At 44.6% G+C, this 20,376-nt stretch overlaps 6 protein-coding genes across 6 annotated transcripts; 3 read left to right on the forward strand and 3 right to left on the reverse strand.

Moving 5' to 3' along the window:
* Positions 1-235: 235 nt before the first annotated feature.
* BDB00DRAFT_818708 (uncharacterized protein) lies at positions 236-2,416 on the reverse strand. Its single transcript, XM_053123180.1, has 9 exons — positions 2,144-2,416; positions 1,879-2,038; positions 1,636-1,730; positions 1,460-1,551; positions 1,260-1,358; positions 1,126-1,194; positions 963-1,055; positions 648-879; positions 236-562 (listed from the first exon to the last, which is right to left on the reverse strand). Exons 1-9 carry the CDS (start codon positions 2,261-2,263, stop codon positions 350-352), a joined length of 1,173 nt encoding a protein of 390 aa, XP_052980585.1. The 5' UTR covers positions 2,264-2,416; the 3' UTR covers positions 236-349.
* On the reverse strand, positions 2,396-5,656 carry BDB00DRAFT_818712 (P-loop containing nucleoside triphosphate hydrolase protein). The gene is made up of 7 exons (XM_053123181.1): positions 4,607-5,656; positions 4,279-4,523; positions 4,029-4,188; positions 3,873-3,948; positions 3,041-3,792; positions 2,792-2,971; positions 2,396-2,717 (listed from the first exon to the last, which is right to left on the reverse strand). The coding sequence occupies exons 1-7, from the start codon at positions 5,360-5,362 to the stop codon at positions 2,700-2,702; spliced, it is 2,187 nt and encodes a 728-aa protein (XP_052980586.1). The 5' UTR covers positions 5,363-5,656; the 3' UTR covers positions 2,396-2,699.
* Positions 5,657-6,792: 1,136 nt separating this feature from the next.
* On the forward strand, positions 6,793-11,513 carry BDB00DRAFT_311157 (uncharacterized protein). Its single transcript, XM_053116878.1, has 14 exons — positions 6,793-7,226; positions 7,360-7,426; positions 7,773-7,811; positions 7,931-7,996; positions 8,087-9,259; positions 9,357-9,403; positions 9,523-9,604; positions 9,677-9,771; positions 9,855-9,975; positions 10,183-10,500; positions 10,602-11,025; positions 11,110-11,189; positions 11,259-11,343; positions 11,461-11,513. Coding segments are annotated over exons 1-14 (2,778 nt in total). The 5' UTR covers positions 6,793-7,047; the 3' UTR covers positions 11,463-11,513.
* A 1,159-nt stretch (positions 11,514-12,672) lies between these two features.
* On the forward strand, positions 12,673-13,156 carry BDB00DRAFT_818726 (uncharacterized protein). The gene has a single exon (XM_053123182.1). The coding sequence runs from the start codon at positions 12,833-12,835 to the stop codon at positions 12,986-12,988; it is 156 nt and encodes a 51-aa protein (XP_052980588.1). The 5' UTR covers positions 12,673-12,832; the 3' UTR covers positions 12,989-13,156.
* A 130-nt stretch (positions 13,157-13,286) lies between these two features.
* On the forward strand, positions 13,287-14,929 carry BDB00DRAFT_787177 (Septin-domain-containing protein; the record flags this gene model as incomplete). Its single annotated transcript, XM_053120677.1, has 5 exons — positions 13,287-13,380; positions 13,593-13,965; positions 14,069-14,186; positions 14,283-14,738; positions 14,819-14,929. The coding sequence occupies 5 exons, from the start codon at positions 13,287-13,289 to the stop codon at positions 14,927-14,929; spliced, it is 1,152 nt and encodes a 383-aa protein (XP_052980589.1).
* A 687-nt stretch (positions 14,930-15,616) lies between these two features.
* On the reverse strand, positions 15,617-19,795 carry BDB00DRAFT_871416 (uncharacterized protein; the record flags this gene model as incomplete). The annotated part of the gene is made up of 2 exons (XM_053126826.1): positions 15,617-16,770; positions 16,837-19,795. The coding sequence occupies 2 exons, from the start codon at positions 19,793-19,795 to the stop codon at positions 15,617-15,619; spliced, it is 4,113 nt and encodes a 1,370-aa protein (XP_052980590.1).
* Positions 19,796-20,376: the final 581 nt, after the last annotated feature.

Raw genomic sequence — 20,376 nt, forward strand, 5'->3', positions numbered from 1 at the left:
TGAGTTTTGTTGTTGTTTCGAAGAAAAAGTGGAATAATAATTGTTCATGCAAACGCAAAAATAAATGAAATAGCCCCCTTGTAAACACGAATGCATATGGCTGTGTGTTTCACCCCGATAATCCCCACCCCGGAAAATACAGAGAAGACGGCTTCTTTTGTTTCTGAGTAAACCCCACCTTTTGTATTTGACGGTTCAACAAAGTGTTCAGGTGGAAAGAGAGTAAAAGAGGGGAAAGAAAGAAAAAGGGCTCTTGTGTCGGAAACTGCCGATGACTTTATTCTTTTCGTAGGTTAGCGTACAGTATCTACCCAAAATGAGTGGAAAGAGATCGGCCTTGTGATCGTTTTTAGGTACGCTCCGAGTCAAATTCGAGCTGGAATTGGACATAAGGCCGGTAGCTGCTGTCGTTCACCGTTTGAAGGTCATGGTCCAATATTTCATCATTCTGTCCCGAATCATCACTGCTTTTCTTTGCATACGCCTGTCCATGCACGCCGCCCAAACGGCCATATTGTGCGACCAAGACACCGTCCACTTTTTCCTCATATTTCGGCTTTGCCTGTATTAAACAATCATTTTTTTTCATAAACGATCATTCTTAGTGCAGGGATTAGGGGCACATTTTGTAGGCGAAAATGTCTTACCGCAACGGTCACGGCCGTAAAGTCTGGTGGCAGGCCATATCTAAGCACAGATTCGACAAACACGCGTAGCGCTTTGAGATGGATCCATGACGCAAATACTTCTCCAAAGTTGGTTCTCGACAATCGAAACAATTCCAACTGCTGTTCTTTCTCGACTGCTTCAGCCTCGGATAACTCGCGCTTTTGAGACTGAAGAGCATCCTCGTCGAATTTGAATTCGCGTACTACGAATCTAAAATTTTTATTTATTGTATAAGACTACTACTGATGATATTGTTGTTGTGCACGAAAGCAAACGTTAAAAGTTTGTTTTACCTTTCTTCTCGAGCCTTATGAGCAAACTCTTCCGCCACACGCTGGAAAAGAGTGACCGAAAAAAGTCCATATTCGTCGTCCTCGGCAATTTTACTACAAAAAGAAACACGGTTTTGTTCAAATCGTTGCTTTTTTACCAAAGACAACAGCTTCTTCCACTTACACAGATGAGCGTGGCACAATCATCGCAGTGAGTGTCTCGTACTTGTTCAACCATTGTTTGTACGCAGATCTAAATAAGCAACATACAAAGAGTTAGGGTAGACTCATTGTCACATAGCAACAGGGATCTATTACTTTGGCACGGCAACAAATAGTGTAACCAAGTACTCTGAATTCAGGACACAATGTTCTTTTTTGACAATTCCGTTCAAGTTTTTGGCAGAAAGATTGCCACTAATAATGTGGAAACAGTTAGTGACTCTATATCTCGAATCCCTCTCTCACATTCTTGAAGTACTGTCTAAGCTAATAGTATCGATGTTTTCTTTCTTTACGTTTCTTTCCGTTGAAGTGCTTGTAGAGAGTTCTTGCTTTGGGTATACGAGTTGAGCTTTGATTTCATTACATTGTCAATCGATGTAACTTCCTGGAAGAAACAACACGACTGTCAGATAATTCGTTTATGCACAAACGTTTACTGATGGTGACATAAAAAACAATCAAAACATGCCTGGTTTAGCGTTGTAGTGATCTCTTGCAACGACTTATCAGTGCGATATTTCATTGTGTTCCATTGGAATGTGCTTATGTATTCCTCGACGGGTTCTGTATCATTTTAAATTTTTCGCGTTGTTATTCTCTCTTTGTTCGATCCCGTAATTTCACACACACACACACACACTCTCTGTCTATCTATGAGACATCTCCTCCTAATGTCATTTCCTTTTTATTGAAGAAAAAGAGGATACGTTACTGTCGTTTGCCAACATGTATTCTCGAACATGACCGTTTGTGCTGTCGGTTTTGATCAAGTTGGCCAAGATATCCGCAAGCTTATTGACAGTCTGTTCAAACGCCGTGTCGTACTTTGCCAAATCGTCCGACAAGAGCACCAAAGCATCAAGCGTACCGATCTGTTTTGGTTTTTTTAAATGCAATAAAGTTAATACCTCGGAAAAAGCAGAGAAATGCATGGACCAAACGACTCGATTGTTTTTTAAATCCTTTTAGTTTTTTACCTTGAATTCAGGGACGTTGAATGCATAAGTCAAAGCGTACTCGCTGAGTTTGCCTCGAATATTCAGAAAGGTATTCTGCTTGTTACCCAAAGCGGGCACAGAGACGAAAAGGTACTTCATTTACTTTTTTTTTTTTTGGGAGGGAAAAGAAAACGGTGTTTTCACTCGAGAAACAAAAAAAAAGGAAGAGAGGAGTAGAGTTTGTGTATGTGTGTAGAAGGGCGCCCTGCAAGCCATGCACTCGGCACGAACAACAACCAACAGACCAAAAGGACGTGACTTATAAGGGTGGGGGCCCTCCTTTGTTTCAAAAAGTTTCAAATGCCACAGTTTCCATAACTGGATTGCTCATGCTACTTTGCTCTGCATAACCAATTATTATTATTTTACCAAGAATCAAATAGCTTTTTGTTGTGTATGTGGCAAATTGGTAAAAAGAAAAGAAAATAATAATAATGAGATTTAGACAACATGCAAGGATGGAAGGAAAATATAGTGCAATGCTACTACTGCTGCAACACAGACAGTAACGGTGTCGTCGTCTAGAAGAACAAGTCTATGGGCATACAAGTTTCTATAGAATTCCCGAGAAAAATAGCCCTGTTAGCAAACTAGTGATAACAACAAAAGGATTGTTAGGCTACATACCTTATAGTCTTTGATTGTGCCTGAGAACTTGTTGAGAATACCCCCATCACAGATCCAAATCTCGTCACAGACGCTGCTGATAAACCGTTCGTCGTGAGATACTGTGATGACACCACCCTTGAATTTCTGAAGAGCAGTTTGCAAAGCATCAATTGACTCCATATCCAAATGGTTAGTAGGCTAAGAGAAAGAAAGAATCTGTTAGTCGATCTATTAGAGGAATGGGAACCAACTCCCGCAAGGACTTACTTCGTCAAGTACCAACACGTGAGGCCGTTGTAAACTGAGGATAGCAAATGCTACACGCGACTTTTGACCACCAGACAAAGTCTTCATCACTTGCAGACCAACCATACCAGTGATACCAAACGCACCCAAATGTCGTCGATACTCCTCCTCATTTTTACCAGGGTACTGGTCGGCCATGAAACCCACCGGCGACTTGGTCAGATCCAGCTGATCAATGTGGTGCTGTGTGAAATAGGCGATGCGAAGACGGCCGTTGCGATGGACCTCACCCGAGTTTGGAACGACTTGTTCAGTCAACAACTTTAACATGGTTGACTTACCAGCACCGTTGGGACCCACGACAGCAATACGCGAGTCCAGACGCAAGTCGAAATTGACGTGGCGAATGATTGTCTTTTTCGCGTCGTAGCCGAACGTCACCTCGTTCATTTGCAGGATAGGCGGTGAGATAGAATCTGGATCAGCAAACTGGAACGTCACTTCCTTTTCGCTCTCTGGTGCTTCCAGTACAGGCAGCTTTTCCAGAATCTTGAGACGCGACTGTGCTTGTGGTGCACGCTTTGCATTGTATCGCCAGCGATCGATAAAGTCTTGCAAATGCTTGCGATATTCCATTTGTGATTCGTATTCACGGATGGCAGCCTTGAGACGCTCGTCCTTGGTGGCATGGAAGTTGGTAAAGTTACCCTTGTAGTAATCTAACTTTTCAGAATGCATATACAGAATATCCGTAGCGACTTCGTCCAAGAATTCTAAATAAACAACAATCACGTTTAATAACTTTTTTGGTAGTCAAGTCTCAATCCCCCACCCTCCCGCTGTTCTTCCATACCTCGGTCGTGAGATACTACAAGCAGAGTGTTGGTCCACGTCTGCAGGTATTTTTCAAGCCAAACAATGGCAGGTATCTGGTAAAAAGAAATGAATAGCACGAAAAGTGTCAATTATCATCCCAATTTTACTTCCGGGATCAGGGGGCAAAACTTACATCCAACATGTTATCCGGTTCATCAAGCATGAGCACATCAGGTTTACAGAACAGTGCACGAGCAAGTGAGATACGCATACGCCAACCACCCGAGAATTCACGCGTGGGTCGCCTTTGATCAGGAGTAGCAAAGCCGAGACCCGATAGAATTGCAGCAGCCCTAATGATCATTAACAGCGGTTGTTAGTATAAGCGTGTACATAAAAACCCCATTGTCCACTCACCCACTCGATCTATATTCAAAACTTACTTTGATTCTGCCTTGTCACTTTCAATTTCCTCAAGCTTGGCAAAGACTTCCTTGAGCTCGGTTGACAGCTTGTCCTTTTGTGCGACCAGCTCATTCTTTTCCTCCTCTGTCAACTCTTCATCACCCTGCTCTGCTTCAATCTGGTTGATACGAGCCGACAAATCACGTTCCTTTTCAAGCAAATGTTCACGCCAGACATCGGCTCTTAACACCATCTCAATTGCAGGTGTGTCGTCGCCAACAACCTAATTAACCAAAACCGACACAATAAGCCTCCTTTTCGTAATACTCAACTCGTCCCCTTTTAAAAAACATTCAATACACTTACTTCTTGCTCGACATACAAGACGGAAATATGAGGAGGCACATTGATCTCACGACGAGCAATAGCGCGCAACAACGTGGATTTACCGATACCGTTTTTACCGACCACACCATAACGACGACCAAAAGCGACGGTCAAGCTAGCATCGGTCAAGATACGACGACCAGCAAACGAGATATCAAAGTTATCGACCTTGATATCCTTGGATTTGCCCTTGGTTGAAGTGTAGTCGAGAATCGGGTTATACAACTTGTATTCTTCCTGGAGCGCCTTTTGTTCACTCAACAACCTGGACGCCTCGTATTCCACCTTCATGTTGGTCTTTTGCTGACGCTTTGCAATCTTGTTGGCCAGTTTTTCTTCTGCCTTGCGCAGTTTCTTTTGGTCGACTTGGGATTGTACGCGCTTGCCAGAAACGTGGTCTAGTTCGACACCTCCTCCACTACCGAGACGCGCTGTGGCTGAAACACCAGACTGATTGCCAATCGTAATGACTTGATCTAATTTACGACCACCGCCCGTATTATTTGTGATGCTGCTGTTGTTGTTGTTTTTCAGAATCATGGTCATCAAGTCATCACATAATTTGTTAATGTTGTCTTCTTCACCACCGGCATCGAGAAGAATCGGTTTGACGAAATCGCTAATTGTGTCCTCGTCGTCATCGCCTTCAAACTCGTTTTCTCTGAGATAGCCGTCAATGTATTCGACGATCGCATCGTCAACGCCGGGAACAGCTTTTCGGATCAAGGCTTCCATTTTTTTTTTGAATGTGTCTTTTTTGATGCTGCTATGAAACGACGACAAAAACGACGATTGGTAGTAGCTCCTTGCACTTGCAAAGAAAAAAATTAAAGCTTGTTCCTGCTTTAAAGCAAAGTACTGCGGCAGTATAAAATGTGACGCTGTTTAAAAAAAATAGATCACATAGGGCCGCGCCTATCTCGTTGTCATGACAACAAGAGCTCATTGTTGTTGTTGTTGTTGTTGTAGGTGTCCATGACAACTGGCTTTTCGAAGGAAACGTAGCGACATAGAAAAAAGATCAGTTAGTCGTCATGTCGATCAATCAAGATAGTACTTACCCGATCAAAGTGATACTGCATTATTATGTGAGGTTCTCGTCATTGTTGCCCCATCGCTTGCGTATCATATGCTGCACGTCGATTATCATGCGATATTCAAGGAGATTTTGTTGGAGCGCTTTAACCAAAAAGAAAAAAAAAGGATGAGCGTCATGCAGCACAGGATAGCATTTTCTATTTTTTTTTGTAACAACAGAAAAAGGGATCATTACTGTCAAAAATCGAAATTCTCGAGTTCTAAAAGTAGAAGCGTTACAATAAAAAGAAAGAAAGCGTTCCGGGTCCAAGGCCTCGGGCATGTATGCACCATGCCGATCAATTACGTTTCACGACTGGTTCGGCGCTCCAATAACCTAAATTGCAAAAAAGAACAAAATGATAAATATATATATATATTTTACTATTACAAAGCCAAACGATGTGTTTCATAACCAAGGGAAGAAGTACTTGAAGATTTAACATTTATGGGATCAATAACAACAACAACAACAACAACTTGCAACAGTGTTAAAAGAAAAAAGTTGTGAATGTTTACACATGTTTACAAAAATGGTTAAAAGCCAGCGAAAAGACGTAGTATAACAGCTTCTTTAACGTTGTGTTGCACAACGCGCGAGTTGATCATTGAGGCTCTCAACACGATTTATCTTTATTACATGTTCGAGGGGAATCACATTCTGTGTGTTCCTAAAAGTGAGGCACACTTACCAAATCACAATCCACCACCCCCCATATCGTCATACTACGAAGCAATCGTTTTCTTAGAGTACATCCATCATTACGTATCAAACGTTGTACAACATGCTGGTGCCCTTCAAACTTTTGTTCTTCCAAAGTCGAGTGAGTGAAAGTGAGCGAGCGATCTTACCCGATATTCGCAAACGCCGAGAATATGTATACGAATCTCTGTCTAGTTTTGGGTATCGTGAGTGTATGTCTATTTTTCAAATGTGGGTTGCAAGTGTGAAGCGTTGTGGCAAGCAGCAATCCCAGAATGGGCAACTGCATAACAGCTCTTTTGCTTTTTTATTAGACCGTTTTCTTTTGGTGTTGTGTACCTCTTTCTCTCTCTCTCTCTCTCTCTTCTTCTTCTTCTTTACTACTCTCCAAAAGCAAGCTTATCGCTGCTGCTGCTGCTGCGTGCCTATATTGGAATTAGAAAAAAGAAACCATAGTACACTCTCTTATTATTACAAAACTAGGTGGCGACCTCATTTCCCCACCATTCTTTTCTTATTGTCGAACCAAAACCTCCTTTGATCCTTCTCTCAACACCCTCCTCCTCCCGCCAACCCTTGGTTACCCCCCCTCTCTCTCTATTATCCTCCTTTTCGAATTCAAAAAAGTCCCAACCCGGCCATGTACAAACGCCATTCGACTTCAGAACATAATGCCGATCGGCTCTGCGACCAATTACGAGAAGAGCAACAAAAAAGCAATCAGAATGCCGCCAAGACATTCATAGAGTCGACATTACGGCTAAAGCTGGCGTCGGACGACTTGCACAAGGAGCTCCAGGACGGCGTTATGCTATGCAAGTATGTGCACAATCACACAAATAGAGAAAAAAAAACAAATAACAAACATTTCCCTCTTTTTTCTTTTTGAATTTATTATTATATGCTGTTTGTTTTTTTTCTAACCCCCCCTCCAACAACATGCATTGATTAGACTAGCAAATTCTTTACAGCCAGGCACAATCACGAGTATTGGATGCAAGAACATTCCATTTGTCAAGGCAAGTACCTTTGAAATTGTCGCGCACACAATGCAATGGGGTGACCGAGGAAAGGAAGGGGGAGAGAGAGAGGGAGAAGAAGGAAAGAGATAGAGATGGGGGAGACATACTATGGGTGTTAAGACGAAGAGAGGGCTTAAGCGAATTTAACAAGGAGAGAGAGAGAGAGTGTGTGTGTGTGCGTGTGTGTTACGTTCAACAAGGCCCAATGCACTGCATACATGGGTGAATTACAGATGGGAGGCAAGAAAAGAGGCGGTGGCAGGTGGGGTTAAAGCAAAAAGCCGAAGAAAAAAAGAAATGAAGGTTTCTAACCGCTTGCCTTGTGTATCTTTGATATTAACAGATGGCCAACATTAGTCTGTTCCTGCAAGGGGCACGCGAGGTAAAACTAAAAAAGCATTACATGGATAAAAAGCCATATAAAAACCCTCTTTGTTATCTCTTTCTTATAACACCCTCCTTCTCTTATATATATACACACATACATATATATATATACAGCTTGGTTTACATAACTCTGAACTATTTCAAACCGTTGACCTGTACGAAGCTAAAGATATGGGCGCTGTAAGTAACCACATCCTCAGATATCTAATTGAGATAGCGGGATCATTATAAATAGCGAATGGCTAATATCTCATACTTATTCTCTCTCAGGTGGTGAACACAATTTTATCATTGGCGCGATTGAACATTAGAGTAAAGCATTCTTCCTCCAACGAAGAACGATCCAAAACGCAATCACAGCAGCAGCATAATACAACATCACGTACGGGACGACGACGATCTTCATTTCCGCGCTTATTAAAAACCAACAACAACAGTAATGTCACTGATCGCTCGTCAAACCAACAACAACAACAGCAGCAGAAAGAGTTATCACTGCGACGATCACCACTCCTTTCTGCAAAACATCATGGAAAACCACAACCCTCAGGAGACGAAGCAGCAGCACGCAATGGTTATCGACATGTAAAGTCCATCTTTGGACAGCAGCCCAATATCGCTAATATTAATAGTAATAATAGCAACGGCACAACAACAACATCAAACAGAGTGTCACCTCGAGCAGTGGATATCAGCAGGATTAGTGAAAAAGCTGAAGCATTACGCAGAACGTATCGGTCCAATATGCAACAACAACAACAACAGCAACGACCTACTCTAGATAGTGGCTATAGTACAATGGCTGCTCGTAGCAATGATACATATCGGCGCCGGCAACAGCAACAAAAGCAATTGTGGAATGATACTCATAACGCACACATTGCGTCCTATGACGATGGGCATTATTCGACGAGCAGCAGTGCAGAAGAAGATGATGATGAGGAGGAGGCAATGGCAATGGCAACAACGACGGAGGACACAGACTCTGTGGAAAAAGACAAGGAGTACCAGAGTGACAAGGAGCACCAGCAGATCCATCGCACGTCGACCGGTTCCACAGAATCCGCAATGAGTGATCCAATTTCAATACACGTGGTGATGCAGGGCGAGTACCATAACGTTGTACATCATCGCCATCGCTACTTGGATGTACCGGACAATACTACTACGACTACCAATGAGTTTGATGTCATTGATCCATACCCGGAACCGTCGCGATCCACTCCTGCGACTCTACGTCTCAAGCAAAGTATAGAGACATTGGATTATTTTGCACAAGACAATGAGGATGATCTACAGCAACAACGTCAGTCGTGTTGGGAGAATCGGGTAGAACCCACGAAGTCAAGCCATTCGGACTCCTTGCACCCTGAACAAGCAAAACAAAAAGAAACGACCAAAGTTGTCTTGAAAGGAGAGAACGGTCAATCCAATACCTACTATGTAAGTTTAGTTCTCTGTGTGTGTGTGTGTGTGTGTTGCTTCTCACTTGTTCACCGTCATACTCAAAAAAGCTAAAAATGACTCGGTTATGTTATAGCATCTTGGTAATTGTATTGGAAAAGGTCAATTTGGCTCAGTGTACAGGTATGTTCTTCTGTTCGGTTGTCGTTTTGCATCTTACTTTGCTAACGACGACGACCCCTCACATTTACACGGGATCTCACATAATATTCATACGGTTGTGTGTTTAACTATAACAACAGGGCATTGGATATCCAAACGGGTGAAATTGTAGCGATCAAACGCATCCAGATCGGAGATGTGGAGGTGGATCAAGAAATTTTGGTAAGAAACACTTGGAATCTATCAGGAAAAAAACTTTAACCTTGAGATACTTATTACTCGTTTGTTGAATAGCAAGAAGTCGATCTACTGAAAGAGATGAATAATCCGAATATTGTACGCTATCTTGGCTCAGTGCGTGATGATTCGCACTTGAACATTGTCTTGGAGTAAGTTCCCCGTTTTTGTCTTTCGTCCTATATAATTGCTTTCGCTAGTTGCTCAAAAGAGAGAGAATATCTGCTTTCTTTAGGTATATCGAGAATGGCTCTATTCTATCTACATTGAAAGCGTTTGGCAGCTTGCCCGAGAAATTGGTTGCTTCCTATACCCAAAAGATTCTTTGTGGGTTAGCATATCTTCATGAGCACGAGGTGAGTCCTCCTCAACCTTTCCTTTCCCCACCCCCACCATCACCATCACCTCCTCTATCTCCATCATTGTCCCAACAAAACATCTTCTTGGTGAACTCTCCTAATCTACTTAACCCCCCCTCGTTCCTTGACTGATACATCTTCTTTTTATTTTCCCTGGTTTTATTTTTTTTTTCTCGGAAAACTTAAACTTACAAATGAATATAGGTGGCACATTGCGATTTGAAGGCGGCCAACATTCTGACGACCAAGACGGGTGATGTCAAGCTCACTGATTTCGGTGTCTCCTTGAACCTACGGATCAAGCAAGACGACATGGGAGCGCCTGCAGGGACACCCAACTGGATGGCTCCCGAAGTGATTGAGCTCAAGGGAGCATCGACAAAGTCGGATATCTGGTCATTGGGTTGTACCATTGTGGAAATGGTGACTGGAAAACCGCCCTATGCGGACATGATTGCCATGTCTGCACTCTACCATATTGTCGACGATGAAGAACCGCCTATTCCAGACAACGTTTCTGACGTAAGCTTTCTTCTATAAAGCAACGCCAGAACATTCACTAAAAAAAGAAATCTGTCTTTCCCTTCATCAATGGGCTGTATGTGTGTGTGTGTTTCTCTTAGGCTTTGCATGATTTTTTGCGTGCATGCTTTCAAAAAGATCCAGAACATCGACCGACGGCTCATGAACTCGTTCGACATGCATGGCTAGCTCCGATAGCTTTGTCCGTACCTCCTCCTCTCACTCCTTCGACATCGGCGGACGAGCTCACGATTTCTCCAGCAGATGGCAATAGAGATCACAAACCGTGCGACGAATCGTCATCATCATCACCAAAGACCACCGACAACGACGATGATATTGATTTGACTATGATTTACGAATACATGCGCGCCAACCCCACCATGGACTCGCAGCGTGTACCAGCACCGCATATTCGCAAAAAGGAAATCATTGAACATCAATTTGTCAAGACATCGTTTGGCAAAGCCATCACATGCAAAGTGTGTCTTGTCACTGTCAAGAAGCATGCCGTCTTTTGTGAAGGTAGTTTTTTATTATCTTGACAAGCCCTTGTTTGTTGAATCATTGGATGCTAAAAAAAAACCTTTTTTTTTCTTATGGTTTTAGCTTGCGCATTGATCTGCCACGAAAAGTGTCGTCAAAACGCAGCATCTTGCAGACCTATCTTCCCATCCACAAATCCAAAGGTACAGAAAAAAACCATTGAGAAAATCTAAGCCAAGAAAGCTAATGTTTTCTTTTCACCTACGTAACAGCCCCAATCAAGTCGTCGAGATTCATTCCCTCTTGCAACCTCTGAGCCACGTACCCATAATAAGCTTCAAAAGATGCTGGCATCCTGTAAGTACCAGTAGTATTAGTAGTAGTAGTAGTAGTAGTAGTATTTCACTTTGCAAATGTTCCCACAAAACGAGAAGAGGTGCTAAACCAATGTCTTTAAGTGTACCTGTAACATAGAATTGCTCTCCTCTCCACCGTCATCAAACTCATTATCATTATCATCATCAACAGCAGCAGCAGCAGCAGCAGCAGCATCATTACCATCACCATCGACGCAAGTCTCATATAATCACGCATCGTCGTCGACCGTTTGATGCAACCTTATTATTATTATCATCATCTCCTCTCACACACCCCTCTGATCCGTTGGTTCCGATTCTTCCTGTTTTCCGTGAGTTGCGGGCGACAACCCCGAAACAGTGAGGAAAGAACGCATCCATTTCATCATCCCGTGTCATCACTGTCTCTTGTTACTTTATCTATCCGGCAATCACATCCCTCCCCCGCCTCCCAACCTATTATTACGCATTACCTCTTCACTATGTCACCACGATCCCTCGATCTTTTAAAGATTTAGACTCTCTCTTTTCTCTATAATGGACAAAGCAACGCTCCCTTCGTATCATCCACTACCTTCCCACCCAACTAGAGACACAACAAAAACCAAATTGTATTATAAATCCTTCCTTCCATCTCCTCTTTTACTTTTAAACCCGTTCTGCTCTTTTTTTTTATTTTGTAAATTGTACACATTTTGATTCTTTTATACCAATCTAATTTGCTTCACTGTTTATTTTTTATGTTTACGTCATTGTTAACAGTCTTTCTTATCATGCAGAGCTATTCTATCTGTTGCCACTACTGTATGCTTGAAATTAGCAAGTAATTGTGCATATGATAGCAGCATAATATGATTTAGCACAAGTAAGGAGCAGGGTGTACTTGACAGTGGTGGTGGGTATTCATCAACTGTCCCAGATGAAACAACAGGACCGTTATGCAAACACCAGCTGAGGAAAAGTATTGGTTCATTTATCACAGCATAATAAAATTAGAACTGAGTGCTATTCTCGATGGTAATAGTAATAAGTAGTACAGTACTTTGAGTAGTGGGGTTGCACCATGCCAGCCATTCCATTGGTGTGTTCCAAATAGGGTAACCGATCATGTGCGCTTTCAAAAAGAGGACTTCTTGGAAACGGCTACAGGCCTTGTTTCACTTTTTATGCTTTCCCAAAGTTGCATGGGGGGTGAGGGAGGGACCATATAATTCGCCTCCACACTCTTGCACTGTTTTTCCAATCTTTTCTTACTCTCTCTCTTCACCATGTTTTCATCCATTGTCACCAATATCCGTGATAAATTCAAGAACAAGCCTTCTCCTCAACAACAACAACAACAACAGACTCCTGCAGTGCCCGAGATCCGCAAGCCATCGGTGGACAGTAGTAGTTCGTCGTCGACCCATGACGACGATAATAAACAATTCTTATCTTTACACAAGACAGTGTCATCGCCTTCTGCATCCGTCCACAGACCCCGGTCCAGCATGGACGAAGTGGCCAACAACGGCACGGTGGGTCGCAAGATGTCAGTGACAGAAGCCATTCCGGTACGACGCCGACGGTCGACGCTGTTTGGTATTTCGAATGTTTCAGCGGACGATTACATTCAAAAAGATCTGATCTCCAGTTCTTGGAGTTGAAGGGAAAAAAGGATGGCTGGTGTAACCATTCGCAATGGGTGGTTGGTGGGTGGTGTGCCAAACAACTTCTTGTAAGATTATTATTTTGAGGCGGAGGCTGTACTTGCTTAATTACCTCCTCTCTCTCTCTCTCTCTCTTATATACATACGCTCTTTTTTTCTTTCCCCTTCCTTTCTTTCCTTTTCCCTTTTTCTTTTTTTCCCTCTTTCTCTCTTTTTAAGATACCTCTTCTTCTTCTTATTTATTATCTTACTCTCTTGTAAATCCATCATCTCCCCGCATCCCGTTCAAAATACTATGGTTCCTACTGGCATTGGCGTAGCTCACTTACCGAACCAGCGACATAAAATTGTGGCCAAGCGTGGCGCGAATTTTACCCTGATGGTTTGCGGTAATAATCACTTTCAACAATCTCCAGTTGTACATATCTCTCTCTCTCCGTCTCCCTCCTTGTCTCCTCTGTTTTCAACACATACACAAAAGGACAAATAAAATCATCATTTCTATGGGAAAAAGAAAAACATTGTTTATTCAAATGTAAAAAACTTGTAAATCCAATACAAAAAAACAAACATTTTTCTTTTACTCTTTTATTATATACAGGTGAAAGTGGATGTGGAAAAACGACGTTTGTAAACACCCTGTTTACGACCACCATCAAGGATCCGCGCAAAGTCGAGCACCGACACAAGACTACAAGCACAAGCAGCAGGAGCAGCAGCAACGACCGTACAGTCGAGATTGAAATCACGCAAGCCGAGCTGGAAGAAAGCATGTTCAAGGTCAAGCTGACGGTCATTGATACGCCTGGCTTTGGCGACTATGTCAACAATTACGACAGCTGGTCGCCTATCGTAGACTTTGTCGATGACCAGCACGAGAGCTACATGCGTCAGGAGCAGCAGCCAAGTCGCAACGGGATCATTGATCGCCGTGTGCATGCTTGCTTGTACTTTATTCGGCCGACTGGACACAGGTATAAAGTAGTAGTAGTAGTAGTAGTAGTAGTAGTACAACGTGGAGGCCGGAGAAGTTGTGCGATACGTTAGACCAATCAATGACATTCATCTCTTATTCAGTCTCAAGCCTTTGGATATCGAAGTCATGAAGCGATTGGGTTCGCGTGTCAATCTGATCCCGGTGATTGCAAAGGCGGATACTCTGACCCCGAAAGACCTTGCAGCATTCAAGCAGAAGGTAAACTTATCTGCAACCGCCCCCTCTCTCTGTTACACACATAAGCAGTGTGAGGGACACTCACACATGTATATACACACACACACACACCCCTAGATTATGGATGTGATCAAAGCCCAAGACATCCGAGTGTACAGCTGTCCCATCGACAGTGACGACGAAGGCACGACGCAATGCAACCGCGACATTATGGCAGCGATGCCATTCTCCGTGATCGGCTCAACACAAATCGTGCGTACACCTGATGGACGCGACGTTCCCGGCCGTGCCTACTCATGGGGTGTGGCCGAAGTCGAGAACGAGCAACATTGCGACTTTAAAAAGCTACGCAACCTGATTATCCGGAGCCACATGCTGGATCTCATTTCCACGACAGAGGAAACGCATTACGAGAGTTATCGGCAGCAACAGATGGCTGTGCGCAAGTTTGGCGAGCCCAAGCAGGCCAAGGGTGAGAACCGGAAGCATCGTGACAAGGAAGATTTGTTGCGCAAGAACTTTACCGAACAGGTCAAGCAAGAAGAAACTCGGTTCCGGAAATGGGAGCAACAGGTAATCATGTTAATTTCCCCCGCTCGTGCATGAATTAAGCTTTGTTGCTAATAATTACGTGATGATGATGATGATGATAGCTCATGGCAGAGCGTGATCGTCTCAACAAGGATCTGGAGGAGCAGCATGCTGCTATCAAGGCTTTGGAAGGCGAACTGGACTCAGTGTACCGTGGTGCTATGCGAAGATAACAGCACATTGTTATTATTACCTCTGTAATAGTACACTGATCACACTCCTACTACAACTACTACTACTAAACTACTTACCAGACGATTGAACACGATTGTGGTATATATATTCTCAAACGGTATATCAAAGTATCATTTATAGTATCGGCTCCCTCTCCCTACGTTTCATACAAGGAATATATAAATGCATTTATAATCATCACTACATTTAAAAAAGTTTTCTTTCCTTTGGTTTTGAATATGTACAGTTTGAGTATTTTTATTTATTTCTTCTTTTTTTATATGCCCCCCCCCACGCTCTGTTGAAATTGATCAATTGATATATGTGCGCGCGTGAGTGTGTGTTGCTGGCTGAAAAAAAGAAAAAAGGGACAAAGTACAAAGTATACATTAGAGGAAAACGTGCCTCCAAGGGATGTGTAGGGTGGGGGGGGGGAGGAGGGAGGGAGCGGGGGAAATGTGTGTCCCACTGGTTGTTCTTTTATGTTCTTTTTGTACAAAACAGTCTTGCTAAATACTTGGCACATGAGAGATGAATTGGAGAGAGTGTGTGAAAGGTGAGAATTGTTGGCGTGTCGTTTTTTTATATAAAATGATATGAAAGAAAACGTGTTGCTTTGTTGTTTTGCGAATGGATGATGGGAAGAAGAAGTAGGGGGGGGGTATCGTATCGTATCGTAAATAGAATTATTTCTTGAATTTGCCGCACTTTTGCATTTTCAACCAGAACTTTGGAGGCAGACCAAAGCCAGGTCGTTTGGGTGGCTGCTGTGTTGCTTGGCTACTATCGTTTCCGTGGTTACTGCCGTTACCATTACTATTCAGCACGCTGTTGCCATTGTTGTTAAGCAGACTGTGGATCGATGACGAAGGGGATAAACCAGCAACGGGTGGCGTTGTAATTGTAGTAGTAAACGGCTGCGGCGGAGGAGGAGGAGGGGGAGGGGCAAGAAAAGGCTGAACATCTGCTGCAGGTGTTTTTTCGTCCTTGTAACCAATATCGAGTGTGATTGTGATCAACTTTTGGCTGAGATAGTTGTAATCACGTTGGATCAACGAAACGACTTGGTCAAGAAGTATAAAATACATACTGCTGTCCGAAAAGCGTCGTTTCTCCTTTTCTCTGACGTCCATTCCACCGTTGGTGTCGTGGCAGATCATGGACGAGAACGGCGACCACAATCGATCCTTCTCCTTGGGCATCACCAGTCGACGCACCAGCCCAGGATACCGCTGCCAGAATGCTTCGGTAGACATGTTGAGCAGCATGCTGACCTGTACATCCACCACAAAGAACGAATACTTTTTGGATGATTCTTCAAACAGCTGGACGGTGTACAGCGGCAAGTACTTCATTGCATCCGCCAATGATCGTGGTGGTTTCTGCTGCTGCTGCTTTTTAATCATCATGTCGTTGTCATCCAAGACGTCGTCATTGTCATTGGCCGGTAAGAGAGATGACAGTGAATGGGCGTTCGTGCTGTCAAGATCCTTCTCCTCTTTGACCTTGGTCGCGTGCCATCGTTCCGGAGGTGGCGTCGGGATGGGTGTGTGCGGACCATCGGGTGAAATATCGGTCGTCGTCGTCGTTGTCGTCGTCATCGTGGGTTGCAGTGCATGGAGATTCTTTTTGGGTAAATGGCGGCCAGACAATTCGCGCGCATGCGCCTTGGCCTTTTGCATGCCATCATCCGCTTGTTGTTGTTGTTGTTGTTCCTCCTTGACTACCGCCATCACTGCAGGTTCAGCTGATGCTGCCGGTTCTTGCTTTGTCTGCTTTGTCTCCATGTTGGCCGCACGAACGAGTCGGCGCTTCTTTGGCTGACGTTCAGAAGGTTGATCTAAACATTTAAAATGTGTAATTTTAGTATCCTTTTTCTTTATTCCAACAGCAGACAATGCCGTACCTTTTGTTGCGTTATCACGACCGACGGCCTTCTTGCTCGAAGCTGAACGACGTTGCTGTCGATCGTCGCCATTACCACCGGCAGTAGTGTTACCATGGGTCGCGATTGGTTTTTGAGCAGCAGTAGCTTTTTCTTTCTGGGCAGCAGCCGCTGCCGCAGCGGCGGCGGCGGCTTTCTTTTTACCATTCTTGACAGCGGCACGCTTCAATGTCTTTTCAATACCCTCAAACCCTTTCTCGACAGCAATTTCAAGAGGCGTCACGCCCTTGGCATTGCGCGCATGTGGATTCGCACCATGTTTCAACAACTGGCTGATCACTTGGACGTGTTCGTTCTCGACGGCATCGTGAAGCGCTGTATCCTGATCACCGCCCTTTGAGTTGGCATCAGCACCATTGTCGAGCAACAACTGTACGACTTGCTCACGGCCACGAAGTGCTGCTTCATGTAACGGCGTCCATCCGGCATTGTCACTTTGGTTTGGATCTGCACCGGCTTTGAGCAATGTCTCGACGGCAGTCACGTCGCCTCGGGAAGCAAACTTGTGCAGTTGTGTACGACCACTCGTATCCTTCTTGCGTGGGTCCAGTTTGGCAAGATCCACTTTTTTGCCTCCTCCTCCTGTTGGTGGTTCAGGTGCTGTTGTCTTTGTCGCACATGTTGATGATGGTCGCGTTTCTGGGTCGGCCGAAGGTTCTCGTGAAGAAGTAACATCGGCAGAAGTCGATTTTTGACGTCGTCTTGCAGCTCCTGTGACTGTTGTCGTTGGTGTTCCACGACGCTTCTTGGTGTCTTTGACAGGCAGGTCTTCTTCCTCGTCTTCTTCTTCTTCATCTTCGTTGCCCGAGGCATGGCTGCGCTTTGTCCGTCGTGGTCGTTTGTTCTGCTCCATGACTTCAAAGGATCGCATGATTGCCATGATCTTCCGTTCTTCGCGCGACAAGGGGCGATTGCTTGTGCTTGGCGCTGCATCAGGTCGATGGCGTCGCTGTTTGGTGTGGGAAATAAAAGTTATTTCGTCAATGGCGTCACTTGCAGTGCGTTGCTTACGCAGCTCGTCAATGCGAGCGGCCAAGATGCGACGAATGGCGGCGTAGTCGGTCACATCGTAGGCGCTTTCGCTGTTGTCGTTCGTGTTGTCGACATCGGCACCTGCATCGAGCAAATACGTGACAAGCTTTTCATGGCCATAGATACTCGCTTGATGAAGAGGCGTGTTGCCGTGGTGGCCGGGGTAATTGATGTCAGCGCCATGTTGCACCAGCAATTTCGCAACAGCAACGTCACCGTGACGAGACGCCTCGTGCAATGGAGTCCATTGGTCATTATCGCGAGCGTTGGCGTTTGCACCTTGCTTTAACAACAAAGCGACCTCGTCGTAATGCCCTTCAGCACACGCATTGTGCAAGATCGTCCGACCGCTCTTGTCTTGCGCAACCAGTCGATTCAATTGCTTCATCTTGTCCTCGAGGATCTGGGCACTCTCGCGGTCGTCACACACATCGAGCGGCGTCTGCTTGTCCGAGTTCAATGCAAACACATCGGCTCCAGCATCGACAAGGAGCTTGACACAATCTGGATAGCCGTTGGAACTGGCGTCGTGCAGTGGGGTATCGTCGCCAAACCCGCGGGCGTTCACATCGGCGCCACACGATACCAGGTACTGTGCAACATCGTGTTGGCCTTTGAGGGATGCTTCGTGGAGCGGTGACCAGCCTGCATTGTCACGCACGTTGACATTGGCACCACGGCAGACAAGTTCTTTGACCCTGTCGAGCTGGCCCGACCCAGTAAACACAAACAATTTTGTCCGACCCGCCTTGTCTTTCTTGTTGGGATCTTGGCACGGTGCTCGTCCCTTGGGCTTCCGCTGCGAGGCAGGAGTGGGTGATGTTGATGATGATGATGGGAAAGCGGGTGCTGTTACATACGTTGACGCAGAGGGTGCATCTTTACTGCTGCCAACAGAGGAGGATGCAGAAGATGATGAGCGGCGGCGACGATTGCGTTGTTGTTGTTGTTGTTCAGTGGAACCAACAGCAAAAGTGGAAGAAGGAATGGGGGGAGTGTTTTCGGTCGGCTGTTCAGAAGTGGATTCTTTCCGTGGACGCCCGCGGCGGCGTTTTTCCTGAACTGTTGACTGGGACACTTTTACGGTTTTCCGTTCTCGGCTGGTGCTCGAACTGTTCTTTTCGAGTTTTCGTTTCCGTCGCAGACTGCTGCTACTGTTGTTGTTGTTGTTGTTGTTGCCACTACTGCGCCTTGACTCGTCATCTTCATCGGCTACACTACTGTTGTCATCGTACTCTTCTTCTTCTTCTTCTTGACCACTCATGTCGGAATCTGCCGCGTCATCAAAAACACTGGTGGTGATGGATGATGCAGATGAGGATGAGGAAGGGTAACGTGCCCGTTTTGTTGCCGACGGAACATTAGAGTGCGACTGCTGCTGCTGATGATGATGGCGATGACCACGTCTTGGCATTTGAAATTGGTCCCAATACCGGTCTTCCTCGTCGCTTTCGGCTTCTTTTTGACCCTCATCAGCAACTGCAGCAGCAGAAAGAGCAGGGGCGATCTCTGTTTCGGCATCACTCTTATTTGCTGGCCCAGGAGTAGGGACATCTTTTGTTAAAGTCGTCGTAGAAGCAGCAGTGGAATCGTGCGGATGACGAGGAGAAAGGTGATGAGGACGTTGTTGATGGTGATGATGATGATAATGATTATGATTGCGATGGCTCAAGGGCTGCTTTTTGTGTTGATGCAGTTGTTTGCCGGAGCCATTTTCCGACATGGTGCCGTTCAAATAATCATTTTCAGTGGATGCTGCTGTTGCTCTTCGTTGCTGTTGTTGCTCGTTTCTCGTGGCGGATGCTGCTGTTGTTATTGAGGATACTGGTGACCTCAAGATATGTTGTTGTTGTTGCTGTTGCTGTTGTGATGATGGTATGTGTGCCATGAAAAACCTCAATGATGCTTTTTATGTGGTGCCGATGAAGATGATGATAATGAAAATGATAATGCTGTGTATGATTTGTTTCCTTTGTTTCGTCTTCGAATGATCTATTATAAACAACCACAAAAAAAAAGCAGTGTGTGAGTGAAAGAGAAGAGAGAGAGAGAGAGAAAGAAATGCTCGGAACGGCAAGAGTATAGTATGGAAGGGTAGGTTCTCCGACGAGGTTTAGCATAGTCGAGAGAAAAAGATTCTTCTTTTCATTGAAGTGACGTACATGGTTTTTCTTGTTGTTGCTGCTAGGAGTGTTGCGTGCGACTTGTGTTGTTGCGACGAGACGAGAAAGGTTACGTTATATGAAAATGTGGGGTTTTTGTGTGTACTGACAAAGAGCCAAATGCTGCGCACACGAGTTCACCACACTATAGAATATAAGAAAAAGAAAAAAAAGGCGGTATGGGCTGCTAAGCAGAAGGGCACGGCAGGTATCCTATGCAACGAATGTGTACGTTTGAGTTAATTTGCAAAAGAGACAGATCGGTGAACAATGGAAGAGGAGTGTTTGTTTGCTTACTGTAATGTTA

Source organism: Zychaea mexicana (assembly GCF_025766255.1).
Source record: "Zychaea mexicana strain RSA 1403 chromosome Unknown BDB00scaffold_28, whole genome shotgun sequence".
Lineage (NCBI taxonomy): Eukaryota > Fungi > Mucoromycota > Mucoromycetes > Mucorales > Lichtheimiaceae > Zychaea > Zychaea mexicana.